Source organism: Malaclemys terrapin, chromosome 1, assembly GCF_027887155.1.
Source record: "Malaclemys terrapin pileata isolate rMalTer1 chromosome 1, rMalTer1.hap1, whole genome shotgun sequence".
NCBI classification, from domain to species: domain Eukaryota; kingdom Metazoa; phylum Chordata; order Testudines; family Emydidae; genus Malaclemys; species Malaclemys terrapin.
This window is the reverse complement of record NC_071505.1, coordinates 11885576-11909992: the sequence shown is the minus strand read 5'-3', so window position 1 is coordinate 11909992 and position 24417 is coordinate 11885576. Positions and strand designations below refer to the sequence as shown.

General features: G+C 45.2%; 1 protein-coding gene across 7 annotated transcripts in view; it reads right to left on the bottom strand.

Moving 5' to 3' along the window:
• Positions 1-4225: 4225 nt before the first annotated feature.
• Positions 4226-24417, bottom strand: part of GATA3 (GATA binding protein 3) — a 32354-nt gene continuing 12162 nt past the window's right edge. For 3 of the 7 annotated variants that reach the window (XM_054016280.1, XM_054016273.1, XM_054016286.1), the window contains exons 3-6: positions 22512-23051; positions 18157-18302; positions 11243-11368; positions 4226-5350 (exon numbers count right to left, since the gene is read on the bottom strand). In XM_054016280.1, the coding sequence (XP_053872255.1) occupies positions 5066-5350; positions 11243-11368; positions 18157-18302; positions 22512-23051 (1097 nt within the window). In that variant the 3' untranslated portion in view covers positions 4226-5065. Of the gene's footprint in view, positions 5351-11242; positions 11369-18005; positions 18086-18156; positions 18303-22511; positions 23052-24417 lie in introns of all 7 variants that reach the window. The other 4 variants (XM_054016300.1, XM_054016317.1, XM_054016294.1 and 1 more) reach the window with 4 other exon arrangements.

Here is a 24417-nt window from a genome sequence, read left to right as displayed (position 1 = left end):
GCGGAGTTGGGGCAGGGCCGGGGGCGGGACCGTGGAGTGTCCTCTTTTTTAAATGTTTGAATATGGTAACCCTAACTCAGCACTTCTGCAGATCAGACCCCAGAGACTCAGGTTGGGCATCCAGAAAATGAGGAACATACAATTAGTGACCACCTGTGAAAAATCTGCTTGAAGTGACTTGCCAGGGATCACATAGGAGCTCTGTGGCAAGAGGCAGGGATACAATCTCCACGGGTGCATTCAACTGTCCTAACCATGAGACTATCCTTTCTCTCCCTGCAATCCCCTGTCTCATTCAGTGCAACCAGAATGTTTTACTGAGGTCCTAGCTGCACTTTTCCTCCTGCTGATCCATTCAGACCCCATCCATGGCCCCAAAAAGTCCTGGGAGCCTCCTCAACAACCTCCTCCTGGCTCAGGTCAAGATGGCTATCCATCACTTTAGGAGGAGAAGCAGAACAGGGGGGTTGGGGCCTATTTCCAGTCCCTTGTTCACTCACGTCTCTGGGCAGAGTCCTACAGACTCTCTGGATGCCTTTGAGGAGACGTGGGCACTGTCCAGGATTCTCTGCTCGGTGTCCCCCTCTGATTTCCTCATGTTTAACCTTTGACCTCACTCCCGATCCTGTTTTTTTCATTTATTGTCCCCAGAAATCAGTGATAGCCTGGGTCTAGCAGTTCCTCCCCTTAGCTGAGGGGGTCAGGCCTTTAGTTTTGGGCAGACCTAGACCTGCTTGTCCCCAGTTCTACAAATAGCACACACCTTCCAGGATCAGCAACAAATAAGGTAGGATTCCACAGACAACAGGTTTGTTCTCTACACCACCCTGATTTATCCCCAGAACAGGTCCCTCCTGTGCACGGAATGCATATGGGGTCTTGTGGGAAAAAATAGTGTCTCATCATGTAATTAAAGACTGTATCACAAGCATACACAAAAGTGGAGCAAATTAAGGTTGCAACCTTAATTCTGGCATTTCCCATTTTGGCTTTGCATCTTTAAAATTGTTCTTGTATCATAGATTGATCACAGATACATATATGGACTGATCCAACACCACTAAAGGCAACAAGAGTTTTGCCTCTGATTTGAATACGAGTAGAAGCGGGTCAATAAAGCACATACTGTCAGAGATGATACTATCACCCTTTACCATTACTCAAAGCCACCACTGGGCTTTGGGCCAGGCCCTAAGTAAAGCAAAACAATTAGTGTAGGATCAAACCCAGAAGTCGTTATTCATGCAAAGTTCCTGAGTTTTGCCTGAGTAAGGACGGAGGGATTTGAGCCTCCATAATACCTTCCATGGTGAGTCTTATGCAACATGTTTTTACAAATAGAATAATAAACTGGAGAAAGAGGATCTTTACTCTCTGACACACACAAATGATTTCTCATGTCCCTGGTACGGCTGCTGTGTTATTTCAAAAATGAAGCAAGGCAGATTCAAAATTCAGAAGGGATCAGTTTTACTTAGAAATACTGTAGCAATGGATCGGTTGACAGCTCTGGGCCTGTTTTCGTGTATCAGACTAGCTTTGGTATTGCCTTCTTACCTGTGTAATAGAAAAGAAAACCTAAGATGGATAAACTCTAGAATATGTATTCTAGAGAAAAGAACATTTCATCACTATGCGGAATAAAGATAATGGGTGAGATCTTGGCCCCGATGGAGTCAATGGCAAAACTCCCATTGACTTCAATGAGATCAGGATTTTACCCATTATCTATACCCCATGCCCAATGTTTTTAACATGGTACATGTAATGCTAAAGCATCCGATCTTTCAAGCCTTCGCTTAGTTGGAGTTCCAAGCAAAGAGTGCTTGTGGGATCGGACCTCAAATGACAATGTGTTCAAGAAAGAATTGCATCCAATGTTTTATTATCGTTCCATTAGATCAGTAGATAGATAATGTCAGTGAAGTGGTACAGGATGCAAGTCACAAGCAGAATTTTTCTCCCTGTTCCTCGTGAAAGATTTTTGGTGGCAAGGCCTGATCCAGCTTCCATTAAAGACAATGGAAAGACACCAATTGATTAGGCATTAGTGAAAGAGTCTTAAATCCATGTTCTGATCTCACTTAGAATGGTGTCAGTCAGATCAGAATCAATACCTTAGTGTTTACCTCCAATCCGTTGATGAGTCAAAGGAGGGAAAGGTTGAAGTGTTATGAATTTTTAAAAGGGCAAAAATATCTCAAGCTTAATATTGCCAAAGATGATGACTTCCTTTGATTAGTCAGACTAATTGAGACTAGCTTTATCATTAGCAGATGATTAATTCGGAGTCAATGAGATCTCTATTTGCACCACAGTAATCCTCCACTCCATTTTATTTCAACATTTAGTCTTTATGTTTTAAATATTCATTGAGAAAGCAGGTGATTAACATAGATTTGTTTTGATTTTATGTTTACACATCTTTATCAACAGCATAAAAGGGAACCAGCCAGTGTTACAAAATCGTTACTGTGTGTGCCATATACATCCCGTTCATTCCTCAGTTGTGGATGTAGACTTATTTTGGCTATATTTATTTGGAAGCAGGGGGAGGAAGAAGCTAAACAAAGACAAAACAACAAATCAAAGTCTTCTTTGGCCCACTTTATTTTCATCTTGAACGTTACCAACAGGAACTGTGGGCCCAATCCTACAACCCTTTGCTCGCATGAGAAATTCCTACTCTTGTGAGTAAGCCCATGGACGTCAATGAACCTGCACCTGTTGCCCTGGGTATAGTCATGTACCCAGTGCAACATATGTATGAAATGTTACCAGATCAGAATGGTATTTTATAGCCACTTTGCATTGGAGTAAATGGTTACACACAATTCAGAGCAAAGGTGAAGCAAGCCCAATGGGTTTCATTCTCATCTCATGTAAATTGGTGTAAACCTTACTCTGAGTTCAGACCAGTATCACTGACAGCACAGTTTGGCCCAATGGGACTACTTGAATGAGTAAGCATTATTCATGTAAGTGGCTGCGAGATGGGGCCTCCACTTTGTAGGTAAAAGGAATTCAGCTGTTGTATTGGCCTCATATGTTGCCACCCTCAGGGCATAATAATCAATTTGCAGGTCATCTTTGTTGAGAGTTGAATATTATTTTTGTTTAATGACAACTATGAGGTCTACAAGCCTGACAGTGTTGCCAACCCTTGAGATTGTATCACAAGTCTCACGATGTTCGGTGCTTTTCTTAAAGCCCCACTTCCTGGAGTCATGTGATTATGTAAAATTTCAACTTTCTTTTTAAAGTTCCCAGCCCCCATGTTTGTGGAGAAACACTAGAAAAACATGAACCCTAAAGACTCAAACACCAGAAAGCAAGTTAAAAGACCCCCAAATGTATTTATTTATTTTAAATCTCAATATTTTAAAATTAATCTCCTGAATTCTGGGGGCCTGGCTCATGATTTTTGACGGCTAGGGGTTGGCAATATAGATTTCATCATCATCCTTTGTATACTGTTAAGATACCTGCTTCTGCAGTAAGCTCCATCCGCTTCTCTGAGGCTCAGCAGGAACGCAGGCTCTGTCCACATAGAGATCACTCTAGGATCCGGACTTTAGACTGTAAAAAATGTCTCACTGCATAAAGAGGTGCTTTAGGGCAGCAATCTCTAGCACAGAACATGAGGAAAGCTTATCACCATACAGGATTTTTTCCAAAGGTCTCGAGGCCTTTTTTTTAAAGGCCTAAAGCAGAGTTAGGTACCTCTCTGCTAGCGGTACCTTTGGAAGCCTCCCCACTAAATTCCTCATAGTACATTTGTTATCGTGGTTAGCACAGGGACTTGAACCTGCAATCTCGGCAGCATAAGCGTCTAAAGCATAAGTGAAAGGAATGATTCGCCTAGCTGGGAGCTGCAGCAGATTCATATGCTTTGCAAATGAGGGGATCTGTAACAGACACTGAACAGTGGGTCACTCTAACGTGCACTTCATTTATTTTATTTTATTTTATTTTTAAACCACCGCAAACATTGCACTGGCCGTCGAAAGGAGCTGAAAAAGATACACGTCGCCCATACCCAGGAAAGCTATTTAATAAATATCATCAAAACAAAAATGAAAAGAATCCCCCTCCACACACCGCCAAGCACAAAACGCCTGTAAGTCAACAGAATTTAATCTAGTTTATTCTCAAAAAAAAAAAAAAAAAAAAAGAGGGAAAAAATATGAAAACAAAACCAAACCAAAAAAAAAAAAAACAGGTCTTAACACTATCAGTAAATAAATTTATACAACCATTCAGTCTGTATTATAGGATGAAATAAATCTACATCTTTCTTAATTTGGTGCTTTGAATTATACATACAAACAACAATTACAGGAACTTGTTCACAATGCATATAGGCCTGAAGAATGGCTATCTGAAAACCCTCACTGGCAATATCCATTTGTTAACACTGATTGCCCCAAAACCATTATTACTTCCTATGTAGAAGGCCTGGTGCCTTGAATGAATGATCTGCCTACAGCTTTTAGTTAGTTAGTTAGTTAATGCATCAAACAATTTGAGCCAGCCAGAGAGAGAGAGAGAGAGAGAGAAGACACGACTGGCGGTTTGTCCATTCGTTCGTTAGATCTGGTTCTTCTCAGTCGGCATTTTTATTCTCCTCCCCATCCGCCTTTAAAAAAATTTTCCTCTGAGTCCTTCATGCCTGTCTTTACAGCTTACCCAGATGCAATAAAGTCTTCCTCAAATGTACAGTATTCCTTACAATATAAGTTATATGCAATGTTCAGCTTTTTTTTTTCACAGCACTAGAGACCCTGTTAAATAGGGAATATGAGTCTGAATGGCTTATTCACAGATGGAGTCCAGATTCAGAGGTTGAGAATACAGACACCATAGTGAGTTCCTTTAAAAAGTGGCAAACATCACTTTTTTTTCCTTTTTTTTTTCTTTTATGCCTTCAAATAACTTTTTTTTTTTTTAATTTTTATCCATTTGTTTTGGGCTTCAACTGGATAACCGCACGCCTGCAAAAATGCAAGTATATAAAGTAAATCTCATTTTGAGACCGTAAGCATTCAGCAGGGGGAGTCTGTCTCTAACCCATGGCAGTGACCATGCTGGAAGGATGATGAGGTCCGAAAGAGAGGCTGGATGGCGGGTGCATCGGTGTCGGCGTAGTCAGCATGTGGCTAGAGTGACTAAAAGGTGAAATGTGGCTGATGGAGGACATGTGTCTGGAGAGGGCGGCGGGATTAAACGAGCTGCTCTTGGGGAAATCTTCCAGGTTGTCGTGGACTTTTTTGCACTTTTTGGATTTGCTAGACATTTTTCGGTTTCTGGTCTGAATTCCTTCTTTCTTCATAGTCAGGGGTCTGTTAATCTAAACAAAAATCAATTATTTTTTTATTGTTTTTTTTGCTGCTGTCCCTCCTCCCCAGATCGCCGCGGAACTCGTCACCGACACATCATTAAGACCTGGGAAACGGCCAACCAAATTCCAGATCCGAACGAGTCTTTTGGGGGCATGTGAAAAAAAAGCTGGTAGGGTTTCATGGTTGCCGAGACTAATGTATGTAACTTCCAGTGACCAAAAGGTTTAGGTTACCAAGTTCCAGGACACTGGGTAACCGGAGTGCATCTGCAAAACAAGCTAGTGAATATCAGCTCATATAGTCCTTAAAGGCACTATCTCAACCCTCAAGGCCTCTTGTTAAGGCAAATTTAAAATCATTAAAGCTAATATCCAGTGAAATAATTAAATCTCAATCTTGTCTACAAAGGACCTAAAATACTCTTGTCACCATCATAGAACTGGGAAAATACTGCCAAACATGAGCAAAAAATATTATTGGTATTTTTTTAAAATAAATTTGCTTTGGATATGCTTACTCCTTTGTGTGTGTTCCTTTTCTGCAGACATTTCCTTGAGGTGAGTTTTATTGGCAGGAAGCAAATTTAAAATTCACACACACAAATATTTGCAGAAAACCCAAACATTAAATTCTCATGCATGAATATTTGCACCAGAAGTGCAATTCACACATCCAATCAGGGAAGAGAGACAATACCATGTGACTTATCGAACCAACCACAACTAAGCTCAAGAAGGAAATGCTGAGTATCTAATTCTCACAGGCTGAAATTCATCTCTATTCAGAGGCCAGTATCAGACACATGTCCCACTTAAGTCCCACTTACGGCTTAAGGGCTTAGCTGGGACTTAAGTGATGCAAAGGCCTTTTCCTGACTTCTCTGCACAGGGATGAATTTCACCCACAGCAAACTATGCTCCATCCAGAGAGTTCAACAAAATCCCCAAAATATTAACCAGATCATTTTGAATATTACTATTAATAATATATTTGAGGGAATCACAATCAGCTGGTGGATATCATGCAAGTGGGAAAAGAGGCTAAATATATCTGATAAATTATCCAGTGCAAATTATTCTCTCACCTCTAGTAAATGATGACAAATAAAGGTGGAAAAATATCATTCTTGCACCATTGGGACCATTATTTATGACTATAGGAAAATTTACCTTCTTGCTTGTAGGCTATTGCATGTTGCTCTCCACCATAGCATATGAGTTATTAATTAATGTATGCAATAGTCCACTCAGATAGGGCAAGTATTATCTCCATTCTGTAGAGAGGGATCTGAGGCCCAGATCAGACAGGAAGCCTATGGAAAAGCCAGGAAAAGGACCACGCTTACATGGGTCCCAGTCTAGCACCTTTAACTACAAGACCAGCCTGCTTCTCAATTGACTTTTGTAACTCAGAGGATTGGAGCCTCTGAGAGATGAAGCTTTTCACCTGTAGAACGCTGGTTCAAATCCAGCCCAGGTCAGTAGTAATCAAAAGTTGCTATCATCCGAGTCTGTTTGATGGCCTATTTTAAATGAGTCAGTGGTGTCACCCCCAGTTCCTAGCGGAGAAGTATTCCCGTTAGATTGCTAATGAGGCTGCCAATTGAAAACGGAGAGTCCTGGGACTGAACGAGCACAGAATGTGAGCTACCCGTTTAGTTCTAAGGACACTCAGGTTTGAAGGGTACTGGGGACAGTTTGCACCATTCCTGACCACACCATACGTGTTCGGTAGATATACAGCCCACTGCCGTCAAGGTGATCAATTCTGCACTTTCCACCAACACTGGGTGGGGGATACCAGAACACGTGGCCCCATTTCTCCCAGCAGAGTGAGTGCTCGTGAGTTCCTCGCGGCAAGATCACATGCAATATGCGCCGTGTGCAAGTGCTATACACAGGTGCCCTCGGTGATCCGGCATAAGAGACCCGAGGCTGAATTTTGCTGTGATCCCAATGGCAGGATAGAAAGAGATTTTGGTTTTCCACTGACTTTAAAATGTAGTTGCAGTATAATTAAAAGGTCACCCATAGGAACTGAACCCACAGATCTTTCTCTGTTTCCACTGCATATAAACATGAGGTCCAAAGGTTAGGACACGGCTCCCTTTTCAACAAAATTACCTCTACAGTAAAAGCTAAACACATGCTAAATAAGAGATTATTTTGAGTAGCATAATAATAGAAATGGGCCAAACACATGTATATGAAAATCATTCATTTCAGATGGATCCCATTAATTATGGGCAGTCCTGCCAGGAAATATGTTCTCTGCTTTACTGTATGCAGATTACAGATTATTCTGTTCTTGGGACACACACTCCGCTGCCCTGTAGCTTCCAGCTATTGCGAAATAAGGGTCAGAACTTGCACCTGTTGAAGTCAGTGGCAGCTCACACATTTAAAAGGGTGCACGTTTGAACTCTGTGAGCCCGATCCTGTGAGATGCGGAGGGCCTCCTGCCAGGTGCTGGGCATCCTCCACGCCCTTTGAAGTCAATCGGGCCTGATCCTACTTCTAGGGAATATTGCATGTAAGTTCAATGCGGCAAGATCGGCCCCGAAAGCCCCAAATTCAACACATCAAATAGATGGAATAGTCAGAGATGACCCATGCCTGCCCATAGTGGGGGGGAAAGTGAGGGCAGACGGCTTCAGCACTGTGACTGAGCATGCTCAGTCCGTGTGAGCATGCTCAGTACAAGCCAAGCAGCAAATCGGGGGGGGGGTGGAGGGATGCTGTGACTCTGCACGCTCCCCTCCCCACCGTGTCGTCTGTGGATAGTCTTATACATTATAGGTCCAATCTTGCTCAGACTGAAGACAGTGGGATTTTTGCCATTGACCTCAATGGTGCTCTGTGGCTGCAGCAGATTTAGTCATTATAATGCTCAGTTAATCTCCAGGAGTCCCTTTATCTGAGAAAGCACTTGAGGATCTCAGAAGGCGCCCTATAAATGTGAAATATTATTAATAGGATTGTTAATGGGTCCTATTAAAGTCAATAGGACATTTGCCAGTGACTTCAATAGACGCAGGAATGAGACTATTATTACTAACATCCTCCAGACAATTGGGTTTGCTTTACCGGCAGGAATCTAGTGGAACCCTAAAAATAAATTAGCATAACTGGGAGGGTCAGGGAATAGCGTCAATATCCCAGCCCTGCTGTCATGCCAGCCTTGGAATTGGTCTCATTGGGAGTTTTCCCTACAGATCATTTGCAGGAGTGGGCTCTAAACAGACAACAATTTAAAGGTCTGAATAAAACTCATTAATAAAAACACGAAAATGCAAGAACAATAAAAAACGTATTCCATATATTTGATCCATTATATTTAGTGACTATTCCTCACAGTGCCCACACTAAAAGATGTTGAATGCTTCTTTGGACGGACAGGGGGCCTTAAATTCATACTGATCACCACAGCTTACTAGAGACTCATAGCACCGGTTAAGAATGGACTTATCTGATGAGACCCGGCAATGAACAAACTTCTGTCTCACCGCTCACTAGAAACTAGTGCTGGTTTGAAAACGCACATGGCCAGCTCCTCGGCCTGTGCAAACTGGTGTTCCTCCATCAACTTCAGTGATGTCCCTTTACATCCCTTTGAGGATCTCTACACTTTCTTGTAAATATATTAGCCTCTAGAGGAAGCCTGTCCACCTGCCATAACTGGCCCCCTCTGTAGCAAAGTATTGACTGAAGGATTAGTCTGGTGCTATTCACAAGACAGTTAACACAATCTTATCGATCCTGCCTCCCAGAAAGACAGCAAAGGAGGTGGCCTCCGCTTGAAGGCGACTCAACAAAACTCCTAATGCTTTACAGCACATCATGGAAATCAGTCACCATACGGGATGCTGCCTTCCTGCCCTCTTCCTCACCACACTCCCAGGTATCTGCTTTCACAGCCTGCCTTCTCCCACCTATGTTCCCTCTAGTTTGGTTTCTTTGCTGATATTCGCTTATCTCCCTAACCTCCACAACACTCTAGGGCCTTTGCAATCAGAGGCTCTTACATTGTCTGGGCAGGAGAAAGGTGTTAATAAATAAAACCTTGATCTTCCACCTCGCAGTCAAAGATCTTTAGATCTTGGGGGGAGGTGATATTTTCAAGTGAAAAGCAGTGCTGGGAGTTGCTACCTTCCCTTTCCCATCAGGGCTAAAGACAGAGCTGCAACTGGACATCATCCATGAGGAAAGAGGATCTTATTCATTAATGGCCAGTTTTGAAACTCTTGCTGATCAGTATCTTACTCCACCAGCAGTCCCATTTAAGCCAAGGGATCCACTGAGAGCAAGATGCCACTCGACTTGAGTAAAGAGTATCAGAATCTGGCCCATGTACTATAGCCGCCGCCGAGGTTGTTGTTGTCACCGGCTGAAGATGTTTTTAAAGAATGTGAAAGTGGTTCTAATCTACTCAGCATGAGCGATGTGCCCCATATCACAAATTTCACAGTTGAATCTGAACTTCCCCAAAATTTGGATCTGGGGGGCGAGGAGGCCTGGATCAGGTCCACGACACACAGGATACATAGTCATAAAAAAATGAATGGGTGAGTGAACCTGCAAAAGCCAGACAGGTTTGGATAGGAACCCGAGATCCCTGCTACTTTCTGATCCCTCTTGGACTGAAAATACCATGGAACAGTTTAGTGCTTTCACGCCAGATTCCTGGAGCCAGCTGCCAATGGCCACTTTTTCAGTGACTTCAATAGGAAGAGGGTGGTGCCCTTCGTTCACTCCTTGAGACTGAAGGAGTGTGGAGATACGTGAAAACGAATGGGGAAAGTTAACCAAACTTTGTTCCATGTTCAATAAGGGAAGCATGGCTAGGCTTGGGCAAAGATCTTGGTCATTTTTTATTTTACCCAAACTGGTTCTCTCATCCCTAGAGACACAACAGCTTGAATATTAAATGGAAATGACGACCCAGCTAATGCCCTCAGCTCCACTCAGCTCAGTATTTCTAAATGAAACATAAAGCAAACAACCACTCCAAAACAATGTGACATCAAAGCAAAGCAATTGTAAGTCTTTGCCTTCTTTCTTACGTTGTTATTATTATTATTATTATTATTATGCCAGGTATGGAATGAATGTAACAGTGTCTATTATTAATTAATAAAATAAATAATAATAATTGGTATAACTCTTCCCAGATCCCTTTAGATCTTTCCTTAGGGCATGCATACCTGGTTTAGGTGCGCTGGTTTCGCATGGAGCTGTTAGATTAAATCTACCAGACATTTCATTTCATTTCCCCTTCCCTTCCACAAGCAGCGCTTTAAAATTCACAGCACAGGTTTAGCAGAGTCTTCATCCCACTAACTAAATCAAATCCTCTTCATTTTAGGAATTGCGTGTACCATCCCGGGCAATTATAGCTACAATTTTTGAGTGGGGGGAGGAGGGTTGGGGAGAAGGACGCAAGGAGAGGCCTAAGAAATAATGGCTGGTGTGTTATTTTTGTCTTGAGTTCATATTTTCTCAAGGAACCGGACTTAGCATCCAAAGCATATCAGTTTGCAACATGGCATGTTGTCTTTTCTAGTGTGTGGAGTCCAACACAAAGTAGATAATAGCGCTCTCTGTTGATAAACTCCTCCTTTCTTGGCTTGCGCGTGGTAAAGGTATATCGTTACTGATCTGTGGGCCTGTCTTATAAGGCTTCAAACCGGGTCCTGTTACATCAATTCTATTTTAATCAAATCATTAAGGAGGGGACGGGGAGCGTTTCCTCATCCTGGCTAATGGTCCGATCCTGGCAGGTCCCAAAGGGATAAGTGGATTTCCGAACCTCTCAGGATTGGGGCCCTTTAAGTTCCGGAGAATTTTTAATGTACGTGCCTGAAACAGAAGCTTCCTGACGAGAGTTACAGTTACACTTACATTGTGCAGCTTGTAATAGAGCCCGCAGGCATTACAGACGGGATCACCATTGGCATTTCTCCTCCACAGCGTGGTGGTGGTGGTCTGACAGTTTGCACAGGATGTGCCCGCCCGTCTTGCTGCAGACTGAGGTAAGGTGGGAGAAAAAAAAGCCCCCGTATTAAAAAGATTCAATCAGCAAAACCACGGAGCCAGCAAACAGAAACTGGACAAAACTGCTGCACGTTGCTAAATGACTCATGAGAACAAATAGTAATTCCGAAAATCCCCAAGGTGCGTTCATCCCAAATTATATAGGAACGGCACTGGGGGCCTACGGTAAGTGCCAAACCTCCAGAAGAAATCATCCAAAACTGCAGCTCTGGCAGATCCCGTTTCAGAGGGGAAAACATTACTTAAATGCCATCAGGCTTTTCCATTTTAAAACTTTCAGGTGCCCATGGGTCTGATTCTGCATTTAGGGCCCAAACTAACAACCACTGAAGTCAACGGAAAGCCTGGCGTTGACCGCCCTGGGTATTGGATCAGACCCTAAAGCACATTCAAAACTCGGACGTCACTGGGCGTTTTGGATGCGCAAAGAATGCAGGATCAGGCCCCAAATAAGGCTCCATCCTGTAGACTTCACTCACATTGAAGCGCACAGAACTACTGCACAGGCTCCGTCTTGTAACTCATATTTCAGCTAAGGGTGGCAGCAGCTGACCTCTCAGTCACGTAATTTTAAGCCAAACGTTTCAGTTCATTTGAGTATTTATAGATCTGAAATAAGACTTCACCGTTTTATAGAAGCCATATAAGAAAAGGAAAAAAAGAACCATTTTCATTACCTGTAAAATAAGAATGTAGAAGGACATTTGGGAATGTACTCCCTCTTTTATACATATGTTATAATTAACAATCACAACTTTTACCATTTTGCTCCACTCCATCCATCTGCGATGGATAAACTGAGCTCCACTTTGTCATGTGTTAGGGTACGTCTACACTACCCACCGATTTGGCGGGTAGTGATCGATCTATCGGGGATTGATTTATCACGTCTAATGTAGATGCGATAAATCAATCCCCAATCGGTCTGCCGTCGACTCCTGTACTCCACTGTGGTGAGAGGCGGAAGCGAAGTCGACGGGGGAGAGGCAGCAGTCGACCCCGCGCCGTGAGGACGCGAGGTAAGTCGACCTAAACATCGACTTCAGCTACACTATACTCATAGCTGAAGTTGCGTATTTTAGGTCGATTCCCCCACCCAGTGTAGACCAGGCCTTAGGCTTTCAAATAAGATCTTTAAAGCCAAAGTCCTTTCTGCCCCTCACGAACATTAAATGGTTATTGGGCTCTGATTCCACACCTATTCATTGGCTTCAAAGGGACTACTCATGAACTGAAAGTTAAGCGTGTGCTTAAGTGCTTTGCTGGAGCTAGCACCGCTCAGCACCTTGAGGAACTGAGTTTTAATTCTCTTCTTTGTGCCACTAATCTAACCATTTACCCCACTACCCACTCCAGCTGCCTAACACAGCACCTACAACATTTAAAAATCACTAAGTCTCTGGACACTGTACAACAAATCTAAAACACAAATGTGGACATTAGGGGTAGTGTTCACTTTAACTGTGAATTTCCTGGCTTTTGGTAGGTCATGTTACAACTTAAATAGTAATTAAATGTAGTGTGGGGAGTCAAGGGATGGGGGAGGGGCTGTTTTATTGGGCATTACATGTCCTTTGTTTATTGGCTGGTTAGGATTTTCATTATTTAGACAAAAGAAGTGTGAAACATAAAGTAAATACATACACACACAATAACCTGCTTAGAACACTCACCATGATCGAATACAAAGGGGATGCCACAATCTGGGCCAATGGGAGTTTAAGGTATGTCAGGAATGCAAGGATCAGGTCCTAGTTATGTATACAAAGTAGGCAAGATAGGCAGCAATTTGTCTGTGGTTCAAGCCATTTAATTTGATTTTAACTGTTAGTCTGCATGTGACGGGCTATAACTGGAAAAACACTTTGGGTGAAATCCTGGTCCTATTGACTTAAGGAGTCTTGAGGTCCTGAACCTAGACTTTGCTCAATGGAAACTCCCACAGACTAAAGAATCAAGCTCTGAGGACCTCATCTCAAGCACTGAAAAGTTTCCAATTGGCTTTAGTGGGCTGTGGATTGGGCCCTAAATGTGCTAAAACTAACATGCAAACATTACATTTTCTGCCAAGTCCAGGCTCCCAAAAAAGAAAAGAGTGAAGCCAAGGTGGGATGCAAATATGGCTAGTGATCATGATAAAGGAAAGGGTAGTTTTGTTCTGATCTCATTAAGGAAAATGAGGATTAATTAAGAGATCTGACTGGCAAACTTTTAAACAGGGGAGCCCATGCAGAGTAGTGGTATGTTACACAACATGTGAAGTAAACAATCAGTTGCAGTCTAGGGCGTTGTCTATACTACAGGGGGAGATCGATCTAAGTTATTCAACTTCAGCTACGTGAATAGCGTAGCTGAAGTCAATGTACTTAAATCTACTTACCGCGGGGTCCACACTATGCAATGTCAACTGGAGATGCTCTCCCGTCGACTCCCCTTTCGCTTCTCATTCAGGTGGAGTACAGGAGTCGATAGGAGAGCGATCTGCGGTCGATTTAGCAGGTCTTCACTAGACTCGCTAAATCAACTGCCGATGCATCAATCGCCACACGTTGAACCCTCCAGTAAGTGTAGACAAGGCCTAGGATTATTTTCTAAACGTGGCAATTCTTTTTAGCCCATCATAACAGATTGTTCAATGCAAAAATTGCAAATAAATTAAATGTTAACACTCCAAATTGTTTCAAAAATTATGCCAGGTGTCTGCATGCTCTGAAGTGAGTATATTCAGATTTACAAAAATATGAACTGCAGACACATACTTGCTAGGCAAAGGGAAAGGTGTGTGCGTATGTGTGTGTATTGATTTCTGATCCTGCAGTCCTTTCTTGGGCAAATCTAAAGCCCCAGTCCTGCAGATACTGAGGCACATGCTTAATTTCAAGCATATGAGGAATTCCACTGAAATCAATTCAAGTTAAGCGTGTGTGTCAGCATTTGTAGGATCAGAGTCGAAAACTGACGTGGCGACTGATGCTTCAGTTTCTGCATAGGCTCATATCCCATCTCCAATGGCCGTTTCATGAGTAGAGCAGGAGCAGCACCAGTCTCTAGGCTTTCAGTGGGAGTTTTACCCTCGTCAGGCCTGAAGTATTGGGCCCCTGGGGATTTCTAAAACCAGTGATATTTGACTCAGCCCACGCAAGAGGAAATGTCTCCCTTGGAGACATTTTGCGGTTTTGTGCCCTATGCCACTGATGTTCACAATCAGTAATTCCACACGACACAAAAATCCTCATGATAAATGTAATTTAAAGGCAAAAAAAAAAGCATTGTTCTTGCACAATTATCTCTTTCTGAAAAGAAATGCTAAAAAATAATAGAACTAAGGGTCTTATCCTACTCCCATTAATGTCAATGAGAAAACTCCCACTGATTTCAATGGAAATGAGCAAGGCCAAAATTAGTTGTACATATTACAACTGCAGTGTGAGATTATCATGTAATGTCCTGCAGATACAAATCCCCCCTGGCAGAATGCACAACAACAATACTTTGCACTTATAGAGCATCTCCTAGGGGAGGATCTCAAAGCGCTTTTCCATTCACTAGTGAATCCAGCTTCACAGCTTCTCTCTGAAACTAAGTAGATCTGGTTTTAGGCGCTATGGCCCACAAAGGTTATTAGTCTGATCCAACTCTCATAAATGAAGTCTGCATTGATTTTAGTCAGAGGTGGGTGGGGGTGTCCTATCTTTGCCTTCAATGGGCTGTAGATCAGACCCTCTGAAACTAGCCCAAGGTCATACAGGAAGCTTGCGGGAGCGAGAGAAATACATCCTAGATCCTGTGCCTTAACCACATGCCCAGCCTGTCTCTCTCACTCTCCTTTTGAAAGTTAGAACAGATCGAGTTGAGCCACAGACGCCTTTTTTTTTTTAAATACATAATGAAATGCAAATATAAGTTACAGCTCTGTTGACATCTGCCTTCTTGGGGAAATTTGGCAAAAGCAATGTGGTGGTATCAGATGGAGGCAGAACGCTTACTTTGTTCAGTTTATATAGAAAAGGGAAAGGCAAAAATCTAGAAATCTAACATTTATATGTCACCAGTTAGTACAGACCGTGTTCAAACTGCAGGGACTTTTTTTGGGGAGGGAGGAAGACTACTTCATTTTAAGGGCACATCACAGGATATATATATATATTTTTTGTAAGTGAAGCTTTGGGGTGATTCAGAGCATTCTTTGATGTGCAATCACACTTGCTTTGAGAGCACACCTTGCAGCTGCCTGGGGTTTTGTATGGGTTTTTTTTTCAACCCCCTTCTCCTTCTAATACATTCAAACTCCTCAGTGTTTGGGTTGGGGAAGCAGAGCTGTTGTTTATGGGTTATCTCCAGTGCTCAGATATCCGGCAGCTTTTTCCTAGGAAGTTGGCTTTACACATGAAGAGAGAAAGAAAAAAAAATAATAAAGACAGAAAAATGGGTGTGTTTAAGACAGGGGAATGGAGGGGGGGAGGGGCGTGGAGGCTAGAGCTTCCCAAAATCAAAAGCCTACAAGCACTTCCCTCCCTAGAAAGTTTTTCCTTTTTCTAATAAGGGCAGGAAAGAGACTCCGTTAAGTAGGACCAACAGTTTCTTTTAAGGGAAAAGTTCATTGTAAGTCGTGGAGCAGTATTGCCTGTATTGTGCAGCATTTGAAAGAGAGAGGAGGATGTTCCGGGGAACTTACCCCTCCGTCCCCAAACCTACATGTCCAGTCGAAGACAACAGCATTTCTTCTTGCAGTGTTATCTTTCCTCTGGTCATTTAGAACTTGATCCCAAAAAAGATGTAGCATTTGCATATGTGAATAGTCCTATTCACTTCAACGGGACGAGTCACAGGCATAAAGTTAAGCAGGCGTTTCAGGCCTTGTCTACACTATGGAGGGGAGATCGATCTAAGTTACGCAACTTCAGCTATGTGAGAAATGTAGCTGACGTCGACGTACTTAGATCTATTTACCGCGGGGTCCACCTTACGCCATGTCGACTGGAGACGCTCTTCTGTCGACTCCCCTTGCGCTTCTCGTACAGGAGTCGATAGGAGAACGATCTGCGGTCAATTTAGCTGGTCTTCACTAGACCCACTAAACTGACCACAGATGCATCGATCGCCACATGTCGAACCCCCGATAAGTGTACACAAGGCCTTAGTGTTTGCAGGACCGGGGCCGTAGGTGCATGCGTAACTCTACTCATGTGAGTAATCCCACTGGAATCAATGGGACGAGTCACTTGAGCAAAACTACGCACATGCCCTGCAAAGACCCATTGGCTTACTCGCTGTGCATAAAGTTAAGCATGATTTGCAGGATAGAGGCCTAAGTGTTTGCAGGCTCTGGGCTTTAAGGGGAGTTGTATTATTCTGTCAGTTAATTCTGCTATTAAGTACCATGGGGCAGGAATCACACTTTCCTCTGTGTTTTGAACAGCAGCCAGCATACTGTCAGCATTTTTAATAATAATAATGAGACTAAATGTTCCTTCATTCTAAACATGCAGTCACTTCCCAGGGAGGGAACACAATTTTGTCCCACTTTCCCCCTCCCTCCCCCGGCCTTGTTGCTTGCATGATCATTAGCCATGCCTTCCAGACTTTTTGTGGCTTCCCAGGAAATTCACAGATAGATCACTGGGGATGCTAAACATATGATGTGTATTACAGTTACAAGACCTGAAACCATTATTTAATGGAATGAGGCATTTATTTAGGTGCCCTCTGAGGGGGCTGAGGCCCATGCTTAACTTTACACACACCATTCACTTCAGTGCCATTACTCACAGGTTCTGCCCTACACCCTGCGTCCTCGTTTATGCCCGTGGGTGTAAAACTCCTACCAGACCGGAACGGTAGCATTTTACACCCACGTTGCACTGATGCAAATGACTATGCCAGGGCGATGGAGGATGGGGCCCAAATTTAAGCCTGGGTGCAATCCTTTGTGAGATTGGGGCCTAATTTATGCAGGGTCGTGGAGGATTCTCCATCACTGACAATTTTTAAATCAAGAGTGGTTTTTTCTAAAAGATTTGCCCTGGGACTTCTTTTGGGGACGTTCACTGGTCTGTGTTTTCCAGGAGGTCAGACTAGATGATCGCTATGGCCCCTTCCAGCCTTAGACTCTAGGAATCTCTGATCTATCAGTGCCAGTTACCAAGGCGATCTGTCGTCCAATCAGCAGAAGTTGACCATAGTGGGCGACATGCTCCATCCTAAATACCGCAATAAATAAACTTGGAAACTCTTTTGAGTTCAAAAAGGGAGGGAAGGAAAGGATAAGTCCCTGTGTTCCTTTAAAACCCAGCTGTCCCTGTAATCCCTCTTGGGTGGAGGAGAAAGAAACGCACACATTTCCCCCATGAGGGTTTCAAATTTAAAAAAAAAATGGGTTTCAAAATCTCACTCTTTCAAGGTGAGGCCTCTCAGACCTTGTGCTCTGCCACACTTCTCCTCCAGCCGCTATTCCCCACCCAAGACCCAGGTAAGACAATCAGCATCCCTTAAAGTAATTCCTATAGATAGAGATTTGTAAAAGCACAAATATAAAAAAAAAAATGGTACGTAACTTGGCAGGCACAGTGTAATGTGGGGGATGGGCTGAGAGTCTCTCTATAGCTCGTACTTTAAAACCCCTCTTCAGTACAGACTGACATGTCTGTGGGCTCTCCTGCCCTTTCCCTGCAGAAAGCTCGCCATCCTGGGCTGAGGAAATCAAACACAACAACGACAGAAAGTTAGTGCTGTCTGGCTCGAAGCTCCGGAAAGGGACTTACCAGCCTTCTCTTGGGCTTAATCAGGGGCCGGTTCTGCCCGTTCATTTTGTGATAGAGTCCACAGGCGTTACACAGATAATGCCCGGTGCCATCTCTCCTCCACAGGGGGGTTGAGGTAGCGCCACAGTTTACACACTCCCTGCCTTCTGGAAACAAGAGGGCACATAGTTCACTTATGGAAAGCAATGGGGGGGGGACAAGTGTGAAAGGCCTCCCTCTCCCCCAAGCATCGCCTTCCCCCAGGCCCTCTGCAAAGCTCTAACCATCGCTTTGGGCAGGGCTGTTTGTTCATTATTTCACACACACGTTGTCGTTCTGGTGGCCAAACAAACCACAATCCCAAAGCTTTAGGGGCCCGATCCTTCCCCACCCTCCCCATAGGTGGAGGCAGGATCATCCCTTGCTTGTTTTGTCCGCGCTGCTGGAAACTGTTCACTAGCCTGCGCAGAGATCATTACAGTTAGCAAGGAAAATAAAGGGGGGCCTGATCCTGCAGGACTGGCTAGCACCAGCTGCAATGAGTTACATGGGACTGCTTCTCCCACACACTAATATCCACAGGCGATCAAACCACAGGGGGCCCGGCCTGTAACCCTTCCTCACATTGGTAGCCCTTACCTAGGGAGCGGTTCCATTGAAACGAATGAAGCTAGTCCTGCCAGCAAAGACACTTTGAATAAAGGCTCCATAGAATTCCTAACTCCCTCTATCCCTGGCCTCGGCGGGCAGGTCAGAAGTTTTTGGTATATTCCAATGCGTTAGGGCATCAGCCAAATCGCATCGATTTGGCTTGACAACGCCAATCAATCTTTAAAGTCTGAATGAAAGCCCTAGCCCAGCCCCTGTGCTGCCTATGAGGAGTTCCTAGAGGGCTGTGTTTTCTTTTAAGTCAAGCAGCAAAGCAAACGCATCAGCAACCAGTTCAGTGAAGAGAGAGATTCGGTCGATTACTGGCATAGTCAATTAACAGGGACCGTATTTCACTCGACTGGTGGAAAACAAACCGAAAACAAACTCAGATTCGGTGCCTCACCCACAGAGGTGCTTTGTCACTCTCCTCTGTTGATGAGGCTTTTAATTAAGTCTTCCAACAGAGATACTTAGGGGACCCTGCAATGCACCTATGGGGCCAGTCCCGTGGCTTTAAAATATTTTGTTTTCTCTCCTTCTTATCAACCTGCTTCCCAATTCCTTTCTTTCTCAAGTAGGGAGGGAAAGAGATTGTCAGCTGTCTACTGTTTTAATTCTGATCCCGTATTACTGCCATTTGTTTAACCTAAATAAGCAATATCTTTAATATTGCCCTGGCCTATAGCCTCCATTGCCTCCTTTATCCGCACCTAGCTAAAGTCAGGCTGAAATTGTGACAACAAACATTAGGCTTTGCCCCTGGCTTTGGTTCAGACAAACCATTTTTTAAATCTAACCACACATCCCCAGAGCTTTCAATAATAAAATATCCTGGTGATTATGCTTATTAGTTTGGTTAAAGATGATCGCCTGCAAACTAATAAATGTGCTCAGAGAGCAAAAACGAGGATGATCGAAGTTGATCACTGCACATAGAAGGGTTAGGGCCCAAAGTTTACTTTTAGGCATTTGGGAACAGGAAATATATGGTTTTTTGCTACAGTCACAGGAGTGGTTTTTGTGCTAAGGGCTTTGTTGAACCAACCCAGCCACTAACAGTACACGACCCATCCTCCCGCACTGAAACAATTCATTTCCATTCGTTCTTTGAAAGAAAAGAAGAGCTCGTTTGTAAACCTCCGAGCTGCTTGCGAGCTGAGCCCCAGACTGCTTTAAAAGCCTTCGATTTCAAAACGAAACGCTTCGGGTTAATCATAAAGTAGGGGCCCGATGCTGCCATCCTAACAACAGAGTCAGAAAGGGGCAGGCGCTAGCCCGCGCTTGGGGGGGTGTGTGTGAAGGGGGTTCTGCCCCTGGGAAAAAGGCTGCGGGGTTCAGGTCCCCATAAGGCGCCCACCGAGAGCTCGGCTCAGGCAAGCCCACAGCCAGGGCGCGCCTGTTAGGATCTGATCGCGCCTAGCACGCCCCAGGGTAATTAACTCGCGCTCCTGCCTGGCTACACCGCGTTCTAAGGCCGTGTCGCCACGTTCCAGACAAACAATCCGTCGCCTCCCGAGCCTGGCTCGAGCCCGTGGCCCCCGGCCGGGCCCAGCCGTGGGGGGAAGCGTCGCGCTCCGCGGTTTGCTTGCGGAGAGGCCCCGCTGCAGGGGGAATGGGGAAGCGGGGTCTGCGGGAGCCAGAGGGGGTGGCTCGCGCTGTGTAGACACCCGGGTGACAAGAACCACAGCGTGACAACCTTAAACATGGCAGCAGCCGCTTGCAAAGGGCTCCCCTCTCCCCCCCCCCACCACGCTGCACTAAGGACACTCACTCCCTGAGCAGCCAGGCTGGACTGGGGGCCGCTGGCGCAGCGAGGACATGCTGCCGGTTGATTTGATTCACACCGTGCCTTTGGGGCCCATTACAATCCGTGCATTAAAGAAGAAGAAGAAGAAAAAAAAGAGGCATCCGCACCCTAACCACAAACTTCAACCGTTTTTCCAAAACGCTGCCGCCTGGCCTGCCTGTTGTAGAGCATTTGCAAACAGCAAAACCCCACAAAGGTAGCAGCCGTTTCTCCCTCCTTCACCTGCGACACCTCCAGTCCCTTTGCCCACCCACCTCCCCGGCTTCCCAACTAGCTGAGGTTGAAATGGCAACCCCACCACAAAGCCGGCGCTGCTTTTGGTGCTGCAAACCGCAGCTGTCTTTCTAGAAGTAACAGAGAGTGGCAGCAGGAAAACAAAAACAAACAAGCCAACAACAACAAGAAGCTTTGGAAATGACTGGCCGGGCGCACACACCGGGGAGGCGGTTTGCGGCACGGCCGCTGCTGCAAACGCCACCTCTCTACCATCTCCTGGGCACCCTCTTTCCTGAGCTGCCGGTCCGGGTCTTAGGGCTGGGGGCTCGCCTTTCAGAAAAGGTAGGAGGCGCATGGGCTGTCTAAAATCAAGACAAGAATGCACCGGACTTGGTCCCCTTCAGAGTCCATTTGTTTTCCTTCCCCCTTGATACACTGATCAGTTTGTTCCCCTTAACACTGGACATCACCAGTAAGTTCCTCTTACTGTTCTATTCTCTTTCCCTCTCTTTTGTTTCACTCCATCTCTCTCTTTCTTTCTCTCTCTCTCTCACACACACACCCCGTCTGCTTTCATGTACAGAACATGCAGGTCTGGGGTTTTTTGTCACTCTAACCGCATCCGGACCCTATTAAAGTTCCTGGCGTTGGATAAACAATGCAACTGTCGCGTGCAGCAGTCTGAAAATAATTGGATTAGCTCGAACATATCAGCTAAATAGAGACAGTCCCTGCCCAGACAGTCAGAGTAAATGTCACCCTGGAAAAACCCTGAAAACTGATCGCGTTCATGCCAGGCAGCCCTGCAGCAACCTCCACGGAAGGGGGGGTGGGAGCTTTGACTAATCGTCCCCTGCTGCACACAGAGGGAGAGAGCATGGAATATATTGGTTTTCAAAATCCGGCTCATGAAATCTTTGGGAGTGAGACCCCAGCCGCACAGTCTAAACAAAACTCCCTTTGCAGAATGCTTTCCCAACGCTGCTACAAACTGGCGTCTGGGGGGGCTGGGACTGGACAGTGGGCTCTTTGGGGTGGATAAATCCGAGCTGCTCTGTTTGCCTCTTTGCCCAGTAAGTCACTGGACCGATATATACCCGTCAGGGTCCTGTGACAGCTCCCCGGAAAACAAAATAAAGCTGAAGTCCCCTGTTGTCCCAGGCCACTTCAAGCACACCAGTTACAGAGCCCCTGGTTTTAGCAGCTTTGGGGTGGATTGGGGGCTGCAAAAGGGACTGGTACAATTCCTTCTGGTTCTCCTCCTTGCTGGAAGCAAGGAAGGGCCAGGGCATCACCCAGATTCATGTAGACAAACTGGTAGGTGGATTCGCTGCCCTCGAATTAATCTCGGGATGCAAACTTCGGCTGGGACTTTTCACAGCCTTTACCCCTGACTATGTGGCAGGGCAGCCGTGATGTCCCGTCCCCCCCCCCTTCACACACACACCTTTGTTTTATTACAAAGTCCTGTTGCACATGGCTTCTCACCCTCCTCTCCTAGCTCAGTGTTTCTTGTGGTGGGAGGGGAGCTGATCTGGCCCGTAGGGAGGCCAATATAATATGCCCCGGAGGAGATTGAAAACACCTTCTCCAGGGGCTGAGTTTGAGAGAAGGAGTGTGTCTGCAGGCCTGCGCATGTAGGTTCAGGGCCTCTCCATATTTCCCCTCCCTACCCCGGGGGTTAATAATCCAAGAACCCTACCTGTACTGGAGCGGGCTTTTGGTCTTGATTTGCACCCAAACCCGGTAGGCGAGCCCCCTAGGAGGCTGCTGGGGGGGAAGAGTCCAGAGCCATATTCTGGGACGTAGGGCGGGTAGGTGGTGATGGGGTGGTGAGCGGAAGAGGAGGCCCCTCCTAGCGATGCCATGGTGCTGCGGGAGTGAGAGGACTCCAGCTTCATGGTGTCAGCCAGAGACACCTGGTACTTGATGCATTCCTTCTCGTCCTGCCGGCTGGAGCCGGTGGATCCCGGGGTGGAGATGGAGGGATCCGGGGAGACATCTTTGGGAGGGGTCGGAGGGAAGGTGAAAAGGTGCGGACTGGAGTGGCCGGCTGATAAAGCGGAGGAGGAAGCCGGCGGGTAGACGGAGAGGGGTCCCGGAGAGCTGTGATGGATCGAGGTCTTGGAGAAGGGACTCAGGTTCCAAGGAGACGCACTGTGGTGGCCCCCTAGGGGTTTGCTCCCGTCCAGCCAAGGGAGAGATCCGTGGAGAAGCGGTGGGCGACACACCTGGCTCCCTGCTAGGAGAGAACAGAAGCAGGCCAGGTTACACTCCCTCAGGGATGGGCCAGCACATGCAGGACCCCCAGGCGAGCTCTCTTCCTCACCCCATCTCAGCCCTCCTGGTGCTAACCTCAAGAAACAGCTCGCACAGCGCTCTGCTCCCGGGTGTCAAACCAGGAGAGAAAAGTGCAGCAGCTAGGGAACCAAGAGCTATGAACCCGCTGGCCTGAGCAAAACTGAGCGTAGAGCCCCGATCCTGAACTGTAGTGTCCCCTCCCCAGGCCGTTTGGCACCAGCTCTATGGCTAAAAGCAAGGGGCTATAAGTAAAAGCTATTATCGGATCGAGGCCCAGGTGTGGTTGGCTGGAGGGCAAAAGGGAGTCAAATCTTCGGATATTACTTATGGATTTGTCAAGCCGTTATTAAATTTCCCTCTCCAATCAATCGTACAAGGCCTCTCCGGTGAAGATCCCACATGAAACTGCCAACCCTCCGAGGAGAATCAATTCTTGCTAGTTTTGAGCTGTTATTGGGTTCTTCATTCCCTGCACTTAAGTAACCATGAACTACGAGACACGGAGATATTCTGTCCGCGAGAAGAGAGCCAGGAGAAGACACTGACGTGTTAATAACTTTTTTTTTTCACCATTAGTCTGTTTTCGCACATGGACTTGTGTGTGTTCGACCCAGACAGCTTTATCAGGCCAATCTCATACACACACAGTGTCACTGGTCTCAAAAGATCTTTACATTAGATATGTTCAAACCTTAGCTTAAAATATACAGCTAGACTTCCTAATATTGCACTGGATTTTTGCAGCTGACATTTATCCTTTTATGTGACTGCAAAAAAGAAAAAAAGAAAAGAAAAAAACCTTAATGAAATTGACATTTTTTAAAAATATCTTATGACGGAAAACGTATTGAATCCGAGGAGAGCAGCCAAATTATGCTTCTTGTGATATTTCTAACGATATATTGATCTCTACGGAGGCATTCGGATCTATTGTGATCATTCTAAATATAGAAAGCTACCGAGATCGAAATAGATGCAGATATGTAGAGACACCAATAGCTAGCTAGAATGATAGATAGTCTCTCTCTCTATATAGGATCTCTATGCATGTGTCTTATCATGTTAGCCATTTGAGAACAATACTGAAAGTCAATGTGCTAAAGGAAGGGGAGGTGGGTTAAATGAACACGAAGGGTCAAAATTCATTATCTTATCCAGGAAGTAACGTAGTGAATAATATTCAGGCTACATCCGAGAGACCGCATTTCCACTTTCTGCTGATAAATTGGGGCGGGGGGGGGGGGAGGATAAAAGTTGCTGATCCTTAGCAATTATTATTTTACAGACTCTAAAAGCAGAACAATGCA